General features: G+C 39.8%; 1 protein-coding gene across 13 annotated transcripts in view; it reads right to left on the reverse strand.

The window, feature by feature from the left end:
* The window catches only part of Stard13 (StAR related lipid transfer domain containing 13), a 532,559-nt gene that overhangs the window by 7,731 nt on the left and 505,722 nt on the right, over nucleotides 1-19,106 (reverse strand). For all 13 annotated transcript variants that reach the window (XM_021266494.2, XM_087199584.1, XM_087199587.1 and 10 more), the window contains 7 exons: nucleotides 16,210-17,567; nucleotides 14,900-15,073; nucleotides 13,605-13,764; nucleotides 5,463-5,661; nucleotides 2,129-2,339; nucleotides 1,401-1,515; nucleotides 161-382 (listed from right to left, as the gene is read on the reverse strand). In XM_021266494.2, the coding sequence (XP_021122153.2) occupies nucleotides 161-382; nucleotides 1,401-1,515; nucleotides 2,129-2,339; nucleotides 5,463-5,661; nucleotides 13,605-13,764; nucleotides 14,900-15,073; nucleotides 16,210-17,567 (2,439 nt within the window). The remainder of the gene's footprint in view (nucleotides 1-160; nucleotides 383-1,400; nucleotides 1,516-2,128; nucleotides 2,340-5,462; nucleotides 5,662-13,604; nucleotides 13,765-14,899; nucleotides 15,074-16,209; nucleotides 17,568-19,106) is intronic.

The raw sequence follows: 19,106 nt of genomic DNA on the forward strand, positions 1-19,106 counted from the left end.
GTCTAGCTCCAGAGTCTGGATGCTGATTAGATGAACAGAGCTCCCTAGCAGTCTCTAGACAGGGTTCTTGAATGGTACAGGTACTCTAACTATGGGTAAGCAGACATTTTGGAATTGAAAACAAATCCCTCACAGTTGTATGTGGCTTTGAGGGTTTTACCTTTTTGAAAGCAAGGTCTGTGTTGTCTGGGCTGGAGCATGTGACCCATCCTTTGAACTTCTCCTTGGCTTCTTTCTGGAGGCCTTGGACAAGATGCTCCAGGTAAGTGTGGAAAGTTGCTCCACTCTCCTCCAGCTGTGTCCCCAAGTCCTCCAGGGTAGGCACGTGTATTTCAGCTTCTACATATGAATTACGAGACTGGGCCACCATCTCATGTGGGACCTGAACCAAGAGATGCACAAAAGAGCAACACACTGAGCTAAGGAAATTCTGGGATGAATAGTTAGAGGGAGCAAAGCCATTTTGCCAACAATCAGGGTCTGAGAAAAAGGCTGAGGGCTACAGAGATGGAGATATTTTACTAAGATCAGTGCCAAGGTTGGGAGTGGCTTTCCTAAAGTTAGGAAATACAAGCATGTTTCTGAGGCTCTTTTTATTATTGAAAACATTTCAATGACTTTCTGTTCATTCTTTCCTATTTCCTTTTGTTTTCCTTTTGATTTGTTTTTATTTAGTGTGGCAAAATGCAGGATCAGAAAACTTGACTCAGTGGGAATAGATAATGCACACAGACTTGTTAAAAGAAGCATCAAATATGACTTAGAAATAGCTTTACCTTTTTAGCATACTTTTCCACTGACATATGCCAGCTTAGCACAGAATGTCTGCCAGAAGTCTTGTTCACTTACTTCTTTAACTTATCTGTCTTTGCTAAGCTGTCATTGATTCTTAGTAACAAGGATTACTTAGAATCACACACACACACACATGCACACACGGACAATGTGGAGTCTAACACACACACACACACAAACATGGACAATGTGGAGTCTAATCAAGTCCACAATAAAATATGGTACAACATAAATGGATGACTGGCCTTCAACCTAGCAAAGGCAAATGGTGAAACTGTATGCAAACCATCCTTGTGTTGACCTCAATTGTCTTTAACTATCAAAGCCGCGATTGTATAGCTAGCCCCTCACATTTCTTAGAGGCAAAGACCAGAGCTATAGAGTATACTATTGTCAACATAAAAACAGATAGAAACTATAAATGTATCCACCATTCCCAGTGTCTTATCTAGTTCCAAGAGTTATAAGGAAGGAGGGTTGACGGGCCGGGGATTTAGCTCAGTGGTTTTGCCAACTGCTGCGGAAGCACAAGGATGCAGGTTCGATCCCTGGTACCAAAAAAAAAAAAAAAAAAAAAGAGGAAGGTGGGTTGAGCCTTTGCTTACCTCAAAAAGTTTGTTGCATTCCATGATCATATGGGCAAGCCCCTGAGCAGCAGCCAGATTCTCATTGAGGTCCTTTTGATCTGGCTTCCCAGTGGCATATTTCTTTTGGATGACTCTGTAATTGAATGTGAGTATGCTGAGAAGATCCCAAACCAAAGAGCTCTTCACAATGCCGAGCTCATCCCTTTTGTTTTCTGTTACTTCCCAGATGCTATCCAGATTCCAGGCATTCTCATTTCCAAATAAAAACAATGACAACACATCCTAGCTATTCTGAGGTAGGCTAACAGTCTGCCAGTTTACAACCAAAAGCCTTGGAAAAATACAGGGACAGAAGGAATTGTTGGTCAGGGAGAGATTATTTTTTCCAAAGTTTGAAGCCATTCAACTGCAAATTCCTATGCTTGGGTTTTAAATATAGCCTTTAAAAATTAAAGATTGTAAAAATACCACTTTATGTACTTTTTTCTTCCTTCCAACTTATGCTCAGAAAACAAAACAAACTCTTCAGGCTTTCTAGATCACAACTGACATTCTCCAGTGCTCCTTTGATAACTCTATGAACCTGTGCACCACAAATGAGGTTGCTTCTGAACATAATCCAATTATAAAATGAGAGCTGACAAATCCCCAAGTTGAAATCTAGCATGAGAAAAGTTTTATTTTTCTTTATGAACTGTAGAGGAGGCCTGGTTGAAGATTATTGCCATTGCTGAGGAAAAACCCACCTTGGAGAGCTTTCTTTCTTCGATAAATTAAGATGGAAAAGGGAGGGGGCTAGACACACAGCCAGGTTCATGGGTGTCATCTGATTCTCGTCCACCAAGTTGACAACGTCATTCAGGAAACACAGAAGTGTCTGTAGGACCTCCCTGTTTTCATCCGCCAGCAGCAGGATGGCAGCCTGCACAGCCTGCAGCCGCTGCTCCTTGGGGACAACTGAGGAAACATGAGCACCAGGTGGTCAGAGGGACAGCTACAGAAAGAGCCAGGGAGAGAGCGCAGAAAGTCCACTGACATGAAGACACTCAAAGACATCAACAATGCAGCTGACACACAGAGAAGTAATTGCTCAGGCCTCACAGCTAGTGGGAGGCAACGCTGGAATTCAAACCCCAACAGTGAAACACCAGAACCAGCAGTCTGAATGGGCTGGTGGTACTTTACTTTAGCCCTCCATTTATGTCTACCAATACTTCTTAAACACCGCTTCCAGATTCATGGATCAAAAAAGCAGTGTTGATGAACTTTCTCTGGGAACTGCACAGGGCTGATGCCAGGGGAAAGTCAGGCTACTTACTCAATACCCATTCTCCCTTTCTTCTTCACTAAGAGAACATGTGTTCTGTGTAGAACTCATGGTCTATGAGGGCTGTGTGCTTCCAGATCTAGGGATGAATTACACTGGCTTAAACCAAAAGTGCTGATCACATTCCTCTTTTCAATGACTAATTTAGGAGAGAAGATGTAAACTATTTCTGGCTGAGGAAACCAATAAAAAATTTTTTAGAAGCTTCCACAAGATTAATCTCCCTAATAAAAAGGGACATATGCCCAAGGAGAAGCCCGTTCTCATTCATCTTACATTTGAATGTAAATTTGTGAAGGTGTAAAAAAAATAAGTTGTGGCAATTGGGGCTGGGGATGTAGCTCAGTGGCACCATGCCTGCCTGCCAAGCACAAGATCCTGAGTTTGATTCCTGGCACCGGGAAAAAAAACAGTGGTGGCAATCATATTGTGACCTCCAGGGGAAAGTCAAGAGAAACCGATTTTGCCCTTAGCTGCAGAATTACCTAATAATGGAATGGTTTAATTCCAGATTTCTTATAAAATGAGATAATAAACTGTCCTTATTACTTAAACTAGTACTTGTTAGATTTTTGTTTCTGCCTTTACAGCTGAGAACATCATAGGTGGAAAAAATCTTTAATACCTACAGGTTTCCTGATGGTTAATGAATCAAGTATAAGCCCACTGTCCTAATTTTCAATGCCTGTCTTTGAATAGCCCTGGCCTAATTTTTCAGTGTCATCTGGTATCACACTGTAAATTTCCCAGCTATGCAGGACAGACAAATACCCCGTGCTCCTTTGACATATGCTCCTGTAGTTTGCTTTATCCAGAATATGTTCCTTACATATCTCAACTTTCAGTTTTTACTTTCTTCAGCAAGTTCTACTGCTCATCTCAACTTCCTTGAATTTGTCTTTGTGACCTTGCTATGGAATTTCTCCAACTTTGTTATAGTGTAGTCACTTATGTTCATGTCTCATCTCCCTCAGCTGTAAAATCCTTATGCACAGAGGGTGAGTCTCATATATCCACATGCTTGGCAATGCAAGCACATAAGGCCCACTTAGCAAATGTTTGCTCAGCTAAAATAAAGTTCTGCTTTGATCTGGCTTCTTGGCTGTAAGTCCTAGAAAGAGCCAAAGGAATTTATTTCTTGGAAAATAGTCTAATTTTAGTATCAACTTCAACTCAAGAACTGATTTAAAGGTAAAGACTCATGTGTGATACTTCTCAACCATAATGGAGCTTAACTGGGAAACAGAGTTCAACCTTGAACAGCAGCACTGTCGTGAACGCCCTGTGTTTGGGCTCTAGCAATGTGTACCATTAATTCAATTTAACCTATTCCCTTTGGCAAAATAATATTTATTTAATGGGTTACCACTTTATTCTGTTTTTACAAGTGGTTCTAACTAAAATCCTTTTTGATTTTGCAATGTTATCCTCTCCTTAAACATATTTACTACAGAAATCTCTATAGCAAGGAACTTCAAATTGGATCAATTCCATGTCAAGGCTCATTTCAGCCACACTTTGCTATAAAATCAAAACCCATCAACTAAATGTAGTTTTATAAAGAATTGAGAGTTGGGCGATGAAAATAATTCATAACCCTAATGTTATTGCATCTAGAAAAGATTTACATGTTTATTTCTACTATTCCACTTGGCACCTCTCTTGAGCAGGACAGGGTTTTATGTCAATTGTTATTTTCTTTGTTAAAAATTTTAGTTTATTAGTACATGTGTATAGTACATAATGTTCACATTCCTTGTGGCAAGTTGGTACCTGGATATAACACATTTTAATTTCTTTTTCATCTCCTTTCTCTTCCCTTCTTTCCCTCTCCACTCATCCCTTGATGTTCTGTGATCCCCTCCCTTTGTTATTTTTTGGTACATGTTTGCAGTACATAATGTTTACATTCCTTGTTCCTTGTGTGGAGTTGGCACACGCACACAACACATCCCATTTCCTTTGTCATCTCCTGCCTCCTTCCATCTCTTATCTTCAATGGTTATTTTAATTTTCATAACTTCACTGAGAGCTATTAACGTCACTTAAAAAATTCCAAGGGAGGATATAAATTAGCTGCATTAAGCCAAAGACTTCATTTGGTTTCCTTGCTTTTCACCAATTAAAATACATTCTCTTTGTTATTTCTCATCTTTCTTTTTCATGTATTTGGGTTTGAATTTCCTATATTACAGGAAAATGTTTACTTTCTAAAACCATTATATAAGTTTTAATAAATACATATGAAATAAATTCTGTCATGCCCCTTTTTCATTTTAAATTTATTGAAAGTAATAAAAGTTTTAGATTTTTCACAAAACCTTATTTAAAAGTAATATTCTACTGCATAAATATTTTATTTCTAATATTCCTCATTGCAACTACCTTGAGCAGGATAGGCTTTTCAATCACCAATTGTTACTTTCAATGGTTATTTTAATAACCATAGCTTTGCTGAAAACTACTGATTTAACATCACTTAAAAATTCCAAATGAAAATATAAGTAGCATGAAGATTTTTTTGGGGGGGATCGAACTCAGGTCCTTGTACTTGAGCAGCAGGCAGCGAAAACACTGAGCTAAATCCCTGGCCCTGGCATGAAGATTTTGATAGCAAACTGTGAACAAAGGTTACTTTCAGAGAGTAGGAATATAAGCTTCATATATTACTTATATTATTAAAATTCAATCTTTAGGAATTTTTGTAAATGGGTGGATGTGTGAGGACACGGATCTGTATTATTTCCACTTACACTGGTAGATGTGGAGGAAGGTTTCATTAAGCTTGTTGGTGAAAAGTGGCTCAGGGAGGTCCCGGAAGAACTGCTTCACCATATCTGCTACATCATAAGCAGATTGGTCTTCATAGCTGACATTCTCGGGAAAGCTCTCATTCATTTGACGTAAGGCATGGATTCGAGACTTCACTCCTGACTTGCGGAAAAGACCCACCTGAAACAAGCCACAGGGATGTATTAGCCAGTCCATCCTTTCCCTAACATCTTTACACACGTACCCTGGGTATGTGAAGAAGGCCTGGCACCAGGACTGGATGGGCTAGAACTGCATCCTAACTCACAAATTCTGAATGACTAGTGTAGCTACATTAGACAGCCACCAAACACTGACTTCTTTTCTTATAAGGTGAAGGAAAGAATAATACCCCACATTATAAGCCTGTTGTGGGGACTAAGTAAGAAAACATATATGAGTGTGCTTTGTGATTTGCCAAGTCTCATCACACTGTACATGCTACTATTTTATTCATTTATTCAACAAGTAATGATTAAATACCCACTATGTACCCTGCACTCTTACGCTAGGAGTCACTAGTGAGCACAGCAAACAAAATTCCCTTTATTAGTCACAGTTTCAAGATTTTGAACTGTGATTCAAGATTTTGAATTCTATCAAATAGGAAGTTTGGTGAAAGGAAGGATCCCCAGATTAAATAACTATATTCAGTGCCTCTCTGGAGAAGTTCATGGGGAATATGTTCATGAGTGTGTGTGTGTGTGTATATATATATATATATATATATACACACATACATACATATATATATATTTATTTATTTATATGAACTCAATTTTCTCCATGATTCTGGTCACAAACTGAACTAGATGAGAACTGAATCAAATTTCTCCATAAGGTCAATATCAAACCTGAGCATTGAATTTGACTCGGTTCTTGTCCAGTTCAGTTTGCAATCAGAATTGTGGAAAGAATCAAGTTTGTGAACCGAGGTACCACTGACATAAGGGACTTTTTGGTTTTCTTCTTCAGAATCCTTGACACCTGTGATATACACGCTCATATTATGCTTGGCACTTACTGCTTTATCTGGCTAGTTATTATGCATATGTGCTGCCTAGTGAGAATGATGCCTGAATGATCGTTCAGACATTATCCTATCATGCCCTTTTCATCTCTAGAACTTAGACTCTTCTGTATTTGACAAACACAGCAATAAAGCCAAAAAGATAAGGGCCCTGATAGGAATGAGTGAGGGTGAGCAGAGCCCTCATCACAAGAATAAAGATGCTGCCATGGTTGGACAGATTAAGTTTAGGTTCTCTGGAAGTGCTCCCCACCCTGAACTTGGCTCTGAAAAAGAACTGAGCTTTCCTGGGAGCCCTGGCTTCCAGTAAAAGATTATATCTGCCATTTTAAAATGCCTAGAGGGCATCAAATTGCTCAAAACTCCATCTTTCAACACTTGGTCTCCAGTCCTCTATTCTCTAGTGGGTCACAGGTTGACTCACAACCAAGGTGAGAATGTTCCCAAGTGGTTGGACAGGTAGGCAGGGGCCCCTTGGATTGGCCATTGCTCTTCCTCCCCATACTTGGAGAAACCCAGGAGCACAGTTTTGTCATAAGCCCCTCCGTGTGCCAAGTTGACACCTTGACCCAAGTTCAGGATACCTTGATTATTGCAATAAATGAGAGCAGCTCTGATTCTTTTAAACTGTAGTAAGAATAAGGTAAGAATTAAAGTCATCGGAGAATTATTTGTTTCTGCAGTATTAGGGATTAAACCCAGAGCTTTGCACTGAGATACATCTTCAACCTTTAAAAATTTTTTTAAGACAATCTTTCTAAGGCACTAAGTTGTCCAGGATGGGCTTGTTCTTGTGATCCTCCTGCCTCAGCTCATTTTTATCCACATCAGCTATATGGACTGCAGAGGAATTAAATACTGCTGCCCTTTGTGGCCATAAAAAACAAAAGTCTTTGTAATAGTTGTTTTCATTCTAAAGCTTATCACTCTAATTCCTCAGATCAGGATATTCATGCAAAATATCACTTCAACTCTCAATTACTTTCTTTTTTGTTCTTAAAGTTCAAAATGTCTAGAAAACACAAAACTTTGCCATACTTAGATTATTCTTCACAAAGAACCTAAGGAGCATTTGTCTTTCTTTGTCTGGCGACTACTCCAAATTTCATCAAAGTACGAAGGAAGAAAGCATGCATGACGTCAGATGGGTGTTCACTGCAGTGAGAACCATCTTAGATTTGCTACATCATTGAATTGTATAATCCTGGAAGGAGGCCAGCGCTGTGACCATCACAGAGCTTTGCTCCACTGGAGTTCTCAGAGTCTTACTGCCCTGAAGACCAATATTAGTGTGACTCACTAATATATATCCTCACACAAGTTGGTATTATTCCACTTGAGAAGAATTCCTAGTTTTTATATAGCAGAGAAATATTGATTAGGAGCTATGAAGAGTGTTTGTGCTTAAATTGTTCCCCTTTTGTCCTTTTGTGTTCTGTTTCAGGGTCATCACTGATAGGGATGCACATACATCCCAGGGATGTTTCCTTTGTATTTTCAGTTTCCAAGTTTCTTTCTCACTTTGGCACATAGCATTTTAATTATTTTAGACATATCTGGAGCTCTCCAGCTGCAAGCTCTGAGCTGCCTGCTCTGACTTGAGCTTATAGGATGTCTAGAGGGTTGTCAAGGATTTATTTGTTCCTCAACTTTTGACAATAACCTTCTGGCTCTGCCTTTATCTTCCAGGGAATGTGGGAAGTTTCTGTGGATTTTTGTTGGATGTCCAAAAGGAAATTTCTTTCCTAAATCTGATGAAAGGTAGCCTCAAATCAGACCAGATTCCAGATATAGCAGTTTAAGAATGGCAGAGGAGAAAGATGTAAAGAATCACAGTCTTCAAAGATATCAATGAGCTGATAAATAAACCAACCCTGGGACCATACTATCTTCTGACTCTTTGTTATTTTCTTTTATGTGAGATCATTAATTTCCTAATGTTTAAATGATTTCCATTTTTTGACTAAAGATTTTTTTCTAAGTAAAAAATGAAGAGCTGAAGAATTCTATTGCTTCTAGCAGCATACTCCTTATCACTATTGATGAAAAATGACCCAGATCTCTCATCTTCATGATGAACAAGACCCACTGAGGATGACCTGTCTTTCACTTGCCTCTGGATATGTTACTAGTGGATAGGTGACCTGGCAGTTATACAAGACCCCACACTTGGTTGAACTTCTCAGTTATACATGAATAAGGAATTCTAGAACTTCATTTTGCACTGGGCCCCACAAATTTCACACAAGGTCCTGCAATCATGTGCCTTCAAAGCCTAGTTCAAAGATTCTCTCTAAAAAGTGAATAATGGTAGCCACCAGTGCAAAATCCATCTTCTTTTTGGGGGGAGGTACTGAGGATTGAAGCCAGGGACTTTTACTGAGTTACACCTCCAGCCCTTTTTTAATTTTTATTTTGATACAAGGCCTTACTAAGTTACTAAGTTGCCTAGGCTAAACTTGAACTTTTGATCTTCCTGCCTTAGCTTCTCAGAGTGCTGAGATTATAGCAATGCACCACTATGCCCACCTGCAAAATCCATCTTATGCACCTCTCCCATGCTGTCTTTCTTCATCTAAGGATAAGAGGATGAATGTTCTAATTTTATCTTTTCTTTATTTCATCTTCCATCTAAAAAACTAGCTATGAAAAGCAAGGAGTGAAGGTATAATTTAAATAGATGGGCCAAGATTTATCTCTCATGTTATCTGAGGTAGGCAATAAGCAAAGTGATGAACAGAAGAGATTGAATGCATTCAGGGTGATATGGCAGTGAACAGCAAAGTGATGAACAGTAACAGAATAGAGGACCATCTTGCTGAGTACAAAGTATATTCCCAAGTATAATTAGGCTTTTAAAAACGTACTGCTCCATTAGAGGGAGCGGTTGGGCATGAGTGCTACATTAGAATTCAAATTTCATCTAAATAATATTAAATCTCCTGGCATCCTGTTTATGCTAATCTTTTCAGGGTTTAATGATATTTATCAGGACTTCCATTTCCTCTTCTTCAGAAATGTGCTCAGATAATGAAGAAAGGTTGGCTTTATTCAGAAACAGATTTATAAGAAGAGTGTGTAGCAGATTCTAATTTTGAGCACTGCAGGCTTTGTGTCTCACTGCAGTGACTTCATATTCGTCAGGACACAGGTATAACCTATGCGTCTGTGGACAATTGATTTAGGGCAGAAATAAAAGCTCAGACAACAAAGCAAGGCTCCTCTCACACACTGCTATGTATGAATACAAATGATTTGTAATTGAAGGCTGAACTTCTTCATTTCATCTACAGCCATCTGTAAGGACGAAAATGGATACACTGTGCTTCATCATATATAAGCTGTTCTGCATTGGTGAGTGTGGGAGGTGAAATGCTGGCAATGCTTCATGGCTCTGTGAGGCTGCAGTCAACTATTTCTGATGAGTACTTATATTCAAAATAAATGCTTAGCATGAAGGAAAGAGACTGACTCATTGCTGGAAGCCTCCTTCCCCCAAATCAAGGCTGGGGCCTCTGGAAGTCTTAGGTGGTAGTTTCCACTCAAGTGTGGCTTAGAGGAAGGCTGTTTGGAGATGTTCTGATCTCCTGTGACTCTGGAGGCGATTTTAAGGGCCTATGCTGACTTGAATATTCTCAATTCCAACAAGGTTCTACTGGCAAAGAGGATTCATCTAGTGTTTCCCTCCTTCCTCTTGACCCTTGCTTTCTTTTTTTCTGATTCATTAGCTTTCATATGCTTTATATCTGTAGGACAGTCTTTGTTCTGTGCCTGATTTTCTTGGATTTCTCTTTGTTTCTCTAGTTTCCTCTTGTGTCCTTGCCACCTTCCTTTTCCACAGGGACCAGTAAGGTGGCCTCTGTGTGTGTGGAGGAAGGAAAAGGACTTATAAGGCAGAAAATCATGCCAGGATTAAGGTGGGAACTGGCCACAGTGAAAAACCCTTTGACATCTTATAGATACATCCTTGTTTCTGATACAATGGAGGTCTTGCCTTATTCACTTTGATTACATTTAGAATAAGTATTTAAATCCTTGAAATGAATCTTTTTCCTAAAAAGCTTTGCCCCTACAGTTTTTCAGCATGGAATTCTTTCAGATTAAAAAAAATAGCTAGAAACTAGAGATGGACATTGGAGATGAGCCTGTGAATGGATGGTGAGGAGGGTTTGATGCCTACTCTCCTTGCTATTTATATGACTTTCATTCTCTCAAGAACATTTGCTTCAAAATAACACTGGACCCAATTATGACAGTAATACTGGTGCTGTACCTTATACAGAATCTACAAAGGGTGGGAATGGGTTATATTCTACACTAAAGGCTGGGTAGTGAGTACAACAGTGGTATTATTATTCATTTATTTATACCCCACCTTGTTCAAGAAGGAACGTAAGGTGACTTATAATGATCTATAAACTACAATAAGATAAAATTAAATTGAATTAAAGATAATAGAAAGTTATAGCAAGAAGAAAATAAAGACAGAAAAGGATAACTGAAGGTAGGAATGACATTGATGTAAAAATTAATGTCAAAAATTCATATATATTTATTGTAGGCAGAATATGCATTTGGCTTTCAGCTTTCTAGCAGCCAATATAGAGAGGAAAACACACCCAGCTGAATGAGCACTGCTTCTGTAATATAAAAAACAGACCAGTGATCCAAAAGAAAGACAATGTTTTTAAGTGCTAGAGCCAGAGGAAAAAAACATTTTTCCTCCCATTCTCGTGTTCTTTCTTGTGAAAGAACATTACATGCAAAATGAACAATATTATCAACAAAACCTTGACAGTATATTAATCAATGAGTTGTGTAAGGCCATCAGCATCACTTAGCACTGGGACGGCATTGAGCCAAAAGCCACTGAGGAAAAGTAATTCTAACAGTGTAGTGGAGGACAGTGGTTTAAAATTTAGACTCTGGAGTTGGCAGATTTACAAGCAAGTGTTAACTTCATCATGGAGACCAGGTGTTAACACTGCCCAGGGTGGATACGGAATTGAATAAAGCAAGGAAAGCAGAACACTTAGTACACTTGCCTCAAACATGCTGGGCAGTTGAGAAAGGCTATTGTTGAATTAATGGCATAGATAGACTGCATTTTCCTTTAGGCAGTCCTGAAAAACACCATTTTCTCTTAAAAGAATTTTTGGTGATAAGCATTAGTTGGCTATGCTTTTGGTCGAAAATATTCTTTACGCTTAGTGAAAGGGAGAAACAAAAACTCAAAAGGGAGGTAAGTCTGTAACACCTTTACAAAAATTTTCATGTGTCTGAATCAAAGGCTACCTTCCACAAAACACAATCTTGGCTCTTTACTAACAAACCAGTTAAAATATAATTGAAACCACAGAATTTTGTGTCAAAGAATATAACATATTTTTAGGATTGAAAAAGAGATCAGAATGGGTATTTCCAAATATTCACCAAGCCTACCTCTCTGAATTTTTCTCTCAGTGAAATACATATAGAACACTAACTGATTAATGTGTATCCTTGGTAGAGTCTCTAAAATTTAAAAGATATTATATGTAAGTAACTAGATTTACTGGCTTGCTCTGTTGGAATGTCGCTCACAAGTCAATTACTGAGGCATGTGTCAAAGATGGGCATTCTATTTTTAAAGTAGTTTGTTGTCCTTCTTTTTGGGAAATAAGAAGCAAGCTAATAAAGGTATTTTTCAAAATCCAAACAGCCATCATCATCATGACAATAACAGCAGCCGTCCATTGGCTATTGTGCAAAAATGTATATTTGTATTTTCTCTAGATGAGAAATTGGAATGGTCAAAGGGGATCATGAATTCATTTCAATCAAAGATGATTTCAATGAAGCGGTTGCTCCTATTTTGCTCCACTGAAAACTGGCACTTAATTCATCAAGATATCATCTTGCTTCTAAGTGTGTTCTTGATTTTTGTGTCTCTACAGTCATCAGTAGCCAAGATTTTTGAGTTTGTGTACTTTAGCTCATTCCTGTCCACTTAGCCCAAGGCCAAAGGTAAATCTATAAAAAGTGCAAATAATCTCAAATTGGTATGGATTCATCACATGCCATTAAAGAGTGCCATGAACAAAGATCATTATAGAATAGTTTCTCCAAAACTCTCTTGTTCCTCAAGGTTGCAATTTATGAAGCAGGAACATGGCTTTCCTTTTGGACAGAATGTCTATGAAACTACAGGAATGGGTATTAATCTGGAGGAGGAAAAGTTTTGTTTTGTAAATTATAAGATGAATTTCACTCTGGGCCTAACCACAGTTCACAATTATGGTGGTCCCTAGACAGTTTGGAGGTAGAAAATGATCTCTGAATATTTTGTTTAGTGAAAGCTTTACAAAGAACTCCTTAGGTCAGGGGACATTCACTTAATTGGTAGTGTTTTCATATTTTACCGGTACATTTTAAAAAGATATAAATCAATCTGTCTTTGGTTTACAATTTCTTGGTCATGTGCTGCTTCAAAAATTGATAAAAGGGGGCTGGGGATTTAGTTCAGTGGTTCCGCCTGCCTCGCAAGCACAAGGTCCCGAGAGTTCGATCCCCAGTACCGAAAAAAAAAACCTGACCAAAGGATTGCTGGGAATTTACCGTAGTGGCACCGCACCTGTCTCACAAGTGCAAGGTTCCAAGTTCGATCCCTGGCACCTCTCAAAAAAAATTGATGAAAGGAGACATAAAAACCAATATTTTTTTCAAAAATAATATAATAGGGATAAATTATGCTGTAAAGTCATTGGTTCCATTGGGACAATAATTAAAAAGCAAATGCAGTAATTGCTTATGTCCCACTTTCTAGGGTACACAAATTAAAGATTACATTAATACTATTAATATTAACTTTTTGCAGTCATTCTAGGGTGTCGCTGAAGTAGGAGTGAACATCCTCAAATATCTTGACAAGGTTGTAGCCTAATGAAATCAAGTTTTCAAATGTAAGGGGCACAATGCTTTTTGTTTTCAGTGAGACATGTCTTGCTTATACTGCAGTTTGACTCAGTCTGGCATTTTGTTAATCTGAGTCCATGTTTGGGTTATATAGCCTTACCTGATCGAGGCAGTTGCTGCGTAGGTAGATCAGTGCTTGCTGAATGCTTTGAGGCAGAGGTTGTCTTGATCTCTGGACGTGGACTATGAGAGGAACGCCAAAGACAGCTTTGTCTTTGTAATCAGGAACTTTCGTCCTCTTCATAAACTTTGGCACTGACCTAGAATTCACAGAAACCAGGTCATGCAAGGCCCCTTGGGCACAGTGCAGGGATAGGCTGCGGAGGCTAGTGAAAGGGAAACCAAGCTCTTGTTGGAATATTCCACAGGCACAGGGAGAATTCAACATTTTCTCTCCATTAATCACTCTACGTGGTACTCCTATGCGTGGTCTCTGGTTATGTGTTATTTCTATTCAACAGCATTATTCGTGTTAGCAGAATGTATTTATAGCCCTGTTTTCAAGTCAAGTGGATAACTTTCCAATTTAATTGTGACTAATACATCCTTCAAGTGTTGAACACTTAAAGGTTACCAACAGAACAAACTAAAACATATGTAAACATTACAAGAGGAAGAAGAAATCTGGTTGGGGTTGGGGGAGAAAAGTGAGGGGAGAAGGTGAACCACATTTCTTGCTTTCTAGAGCTGGTTACACTTTTTAAAAGGGAATTTTAATAAACGTATATTGAGTTGACCATACAGTTCATAACCTTCTAAAATATTTCTATAAAAGCACCACTGATTCTTTTATATACATGATATATAACAATTATTGACACATTTTATATTTTTCATTTTCACCAAAACATCTACAGTAGTTTCAACCTGTGCTTTTTGTTAACTCTTGTATTACAAAGATTTACTGTTGATATTCTAGTTTTTATTTGCCAATGAAATAAAGGTTGAAAGTATTTGAAAAATTAAATGCTCTCTGAACAAATCAATGGTTTAAATCATAAATTCCATTTTGGGCCAGAAGGTACAAGAGACAGATGTTTTGTCTGCAAACTGCCAGAATTATTTTATGGCAAGTTTACTTTTAATTCCTCTGTTCACAATTTGTTGAACTTTACTTGTCTCTTTTTCTTTCTTTCTTGGAGCCTGACTGACTTCCCTGGAAACCAACTGAGAGATACAAATAAAGTAATGCTTCCTGCGAGCTTCATTGCACCTGAGCTGGGCAGCCCAGAAGGTAGACAGAAAGGCTGGACTCACTCGGGTGTGTAATTTCCCGCAAATGGAGTGCAGGCAAAGAACAGATTCTTTATAAAGACACCAGGGTGTAAACGCTGAAGTTCTTGCAAGTGCACACTCAGCCCTGAACACACAGTCCCCCGGAAATGTGCTACACACCATGTCCAGCCGTGCTTGTTGGACATGGAGTACTTCTCCATGATGGCAGTGAGGCGCAGCAGGGAGAAACGCTGGAGCAGGTTCAGCTGGCTGGCAGTCTGGCTGCTGATGTGGGGTGAGGCTGGAGATGGCTGAGGCTGCTGCAAGGGCTGGAAGCTGTTCCACTGTAGCCGCCTGGAGCAGGAAGAGTGTCAGAGAAGCCAGTCACAGAGTGGACTTGTTGCTGGGAAACACAGGATACCTCTTGTGTGTAAGAGGCTCACCAAAATTGTTTCTGAGCCGAGATCACAAAGCAAATAACTGGTGACATAAATGTGCACAATTCAAGTGAGAAATGATTTTTTTGAAGTTGGATGAATCTAAGTAAAAGTTGTATTAACTCATTATGGGGTTTAAATAAATGATAAACTTATTTGTTTATTCTCAGATTTGTTTCCAAAGTGTTAAGAGCAACTGAGACAGTGTGAATGTGTTTGTGTGTGAAACAGAGAGGGAGAGACAGACAAAGACAGAAAGAGAGATAAGGAGAAAGGAGAGACACACAGAGAGAAGAGAGAAAGAGACAGAGAGGGAAAGAGAGAGGGAGAGAGAGCGAGAGAGAGCGAGTTGGAGGAGTGTTCTCAAGCCTTGGGGCTGCAAAGCATTTCACACTGCCTTTCATGCCTCTTGCTCTAACTCTCATTTGTGGCTGAGATGGAGCCCGAAGGTGACAGGTTCAGATGAGAACACATCAATGACTCTACCATCACGGCCTCCCAGAGTCATTTTCTAGGGTGTTTCTGAAGTGGTCTCTGTAAATCAGTTTTTATATGGTTTATAATCAGCATCTCAAAGCAAAAACAACTTACCAAAATACATGCCTTAGATCTCTTCTATTTCTCATGGGGTTAAAAAAGGTTCAAAACTGGAAGCAGAGACATTATTTTTTTGTACCGGGGATTGAAAAAGACATTTTAACTAATATGTTTTAATGGGATGGAGAAGCCCTGGCATAGGAACTGGGTCTCAGTTATTCATGATTCCCCAAGTATGGTACCTGACATATGGCTTTGCATATGAGAGACTCAAAAATCCTTTGAATAAAACTAAGATCAAAATTAAGGGTAAACAGTTAGATAAGAATGTGTGTTGACATGGATGCAATTACCGCATCTGTACAAAAGACATATTTCCATTTGAGTGATTCAAAACTGTATTATCATTTTGGATAGTGTCAGGCATTTAGTAAGTGTCCTATCCATGTGGTTAAGGAAATAAACATTGCATGATTACTAGGATGAAACATCTTTTCACAAAAGTGTGCCACTCACCTGCTTGGCCTGGTCAGAGAGGCCCCCACACCAGAATCCCTCCTTTCCCTGACCCCTGTGGCCTCGGATTCATTCAGAGATGTTCCATCTCTTTCCACATCGCTGGGTGTTGTCCGACCTTCTGAGACAGAGTTGCCTTCAAAATCTAAGGTAATCTGATTAGAAGATGGAAAGGGGTGCAAACCAGGTTCCCCAACCAACGGGTCATGAGATTGTAGGTCAGGCAAGACATTTTTGGACCAGTCATCCACCACCTCTTGGAGCCCACTGACATGCTGCAGAATGTCATCCAGTTGAGGGAAGTCTTTCCCCAAGTCCAACAGGTCTCCTGTACTGGCACACAGATGGGAGCCAGGGACGTTGTCATAGACACTGACTCGGCTTGCTCTGTGGCAGGATGCCATGAGCCTGGGCTCCCTTGTGCCAGGACCTTGTTGACTGCCCAGCGAGATGTTCCCGGTCCTCCAGTTAACCCCATTGCTGTTATCTGTGGGTGAGAGGCTTTCAATAGAAAGTGCCTTGGGAAATGTTCCTGGTTTGTGATCCTTGGGAATGTGTACCACCAAGTTCTCTTGGGAGTGAAACCCATGTGTGTGGTTTTGGCCTCCTGCATCTCGTAGTGCTGTCCCTGACAGGACATCCAAGTCCTCCAGGTACATGCCGCTGCGCTTGTTGGCCTCATGGTGGCATTTCCGTTCCTTCAGGCATGGAGTGCTCACCCCACTGCTGCTATTCTCTGAGGGGCTGCTCTCGCCACTGGATTTGCTGGAGCACGGAAGTCCTTTTCTGCAGACAGCAGGGGGTGAATTCCGGAGATCTCCATTTGGTATCTGGATGCACTGCATGGCCTTAAAGGACTCTGGCTCCTGTTGCAAAACAGGTCCACTGATCACCAAGCCACCTGTCCGCCCTGACCCCTTGTGTCTTCCGTGTGCTCCCTTGGCTCGGAGCGTTTCCATGCGTTTCAAAAATGATTTGGCCCGGGTCCTGGTGGGTTTCTCATTCTTAGGGTAGAAAGGGTAGTTGAGAATGTCCCGGGGGTTCTGTGGGAGGCTGCTGCTAACTAGGGTACCCTCCAGCATGCCCGGGCTGTCAGCACAGTACTGGCCTGACTGGCTCCGGCTGTCGCTGCCTCCGCTGCTTTCGCTGTGAATGGAGCAGACCTCAGGCTCACTCAGGTCTGTGAGGACGCTCTCACTGCTGGTGGTGTTTCTCATCCTAGGGCCTCCCGGTGACCCATTTCTGTCTCTCCCAGGGAACAGTGTGTGCAGGTCGTCCACACGAGACCACCTGCGGCTGGTTCTTTGGAAAGTCCATTTGTTGCTGATACAAAGATCTTCCTCATCTGAGTCATCACCCTGCAAAACATCAAGGAAAATTCTCAGTTTTAGGGTGCTTGACTGCAGGTGACCAGGGCAGGAATGGCTTCAACTCCTGTTGTTCCCCTCCCTCTGTCTTTCCATTCACACAGGGTGTCCTGGGAACCCCTGCCTGGTTTCTCCTCCAGGGTGTGTAATTTCCCGCAAATGGAGTGCAGGCAAAGAACAGATTCTTTATAAAATACTGTATAAAATTACCTTCAGGCTATGTGCATAAAGGTGTATATGAAATATAAATGAACTTCATGTTTAGACTTGGAACCCATCCTCAAGATATCTCATTATGAGTATGCAAGAATTCCATAGTCTAAAAAAATCCAAAATCTATATAACTTCTGGTCTGAGTATTGTAGATACTCTATCTGTAGTCTAGGTTGGTCTGTTTCATATTATTAACCATGTTGTTTGTGACCCACCAAAAATGCACAAAAGGGCCATGGTCTATAGTGTGCAAAATGTGCTGTACTAGAATTTAGGTTCTTTTGATACATTTGGGACCGAACAAAGTATCAGGCCCATGACAGACTCTCCAGTAGTATTTGTGAAAGTATACTGATTGCTTAAAAAACTATCAGATTTCATCTGTTTGGTCATGATTTTGAGGTTACAAACAATTTGTGATTATTTAGAAATGTAAAATGGAGCTAAGAATCAGATGTATTTATGAAGTAAGGGCACTCCAAACTAATTTTATTTTCCAGTTTTAAGTTTGGTAGATCATGCACGTACTATGGACACAGAACATCAAAATTTCAGCAGACAGTGGACACGAGACCCTCAGGATACTGTTGAGGCTAGGATGGCCAACTGTGCTTGATGTTACCAGAATTTTGTTAGTTAATTGTGGAGCAAATCCATCGAAGAAAGACTTCGGGATTGAAAGACTTTGAGGGCAACTGAGGGGGAGATCTCTGCAGGTAGGCCTCAAAGTTATCGCCATTTTAAGAAGAACTTCAGTGAGCTAGAATGCATGCTTTTAAAATATAAAGATGGCACAAAGTTATTCACTAAGGGATCTTGATCTAGATATACTATTTGAGACTCAGGTTTCTCAATTGTAAAATAAAAATGAAAATAATACACATCTAACATGGCTCATCAGCTGCACCAAATGAGGCCATATGAAACAATGCCGCCTAAACCATAGTGATAGAACTAATTATCAGCAGGGCACAGTGGTACACACTTGTAATCCCAACTACTCAGGAGGCTAAGGCAGGAGGATCGCAAACTTGGGGCTAGCCGGAGGAATTCAGTGAGAAACTATCTCAAAAACAACAACAGTAACAACAAAAGAATAATTATCATTACTGATGAACAAGAATACAGGGTGAAATCTCTAATCCAAAAGCCCAAACTCTGAAATAACTTGGAGTCTAAGATTTTTGAAAGCCAATGTGACACTACAAAACACACACCACAACACAAAAAAATTTGTTTCGTGCACAAAATTACTAAAAATATTGTACAAAGTTATCCGTAAACAATGTAGATAAGGTGTATATGAAAATTAAATAA

This window comes from Heterocephalus glaber, unplaced genomic scaffold (genome assembly GCF_053883595.1).
Source record: "Heterocephalus glaber isolate CG9 unplaced genomic scaffold, H.glaber_assembly_v1.0 deba00001720, whole genome shotgun sequence".
NCBI lineage: Eukaryota > Metazoa > Chordata > Mammalia > Rodentia > Bathyergidae > Heterocephalus > Heterocephalus glaber.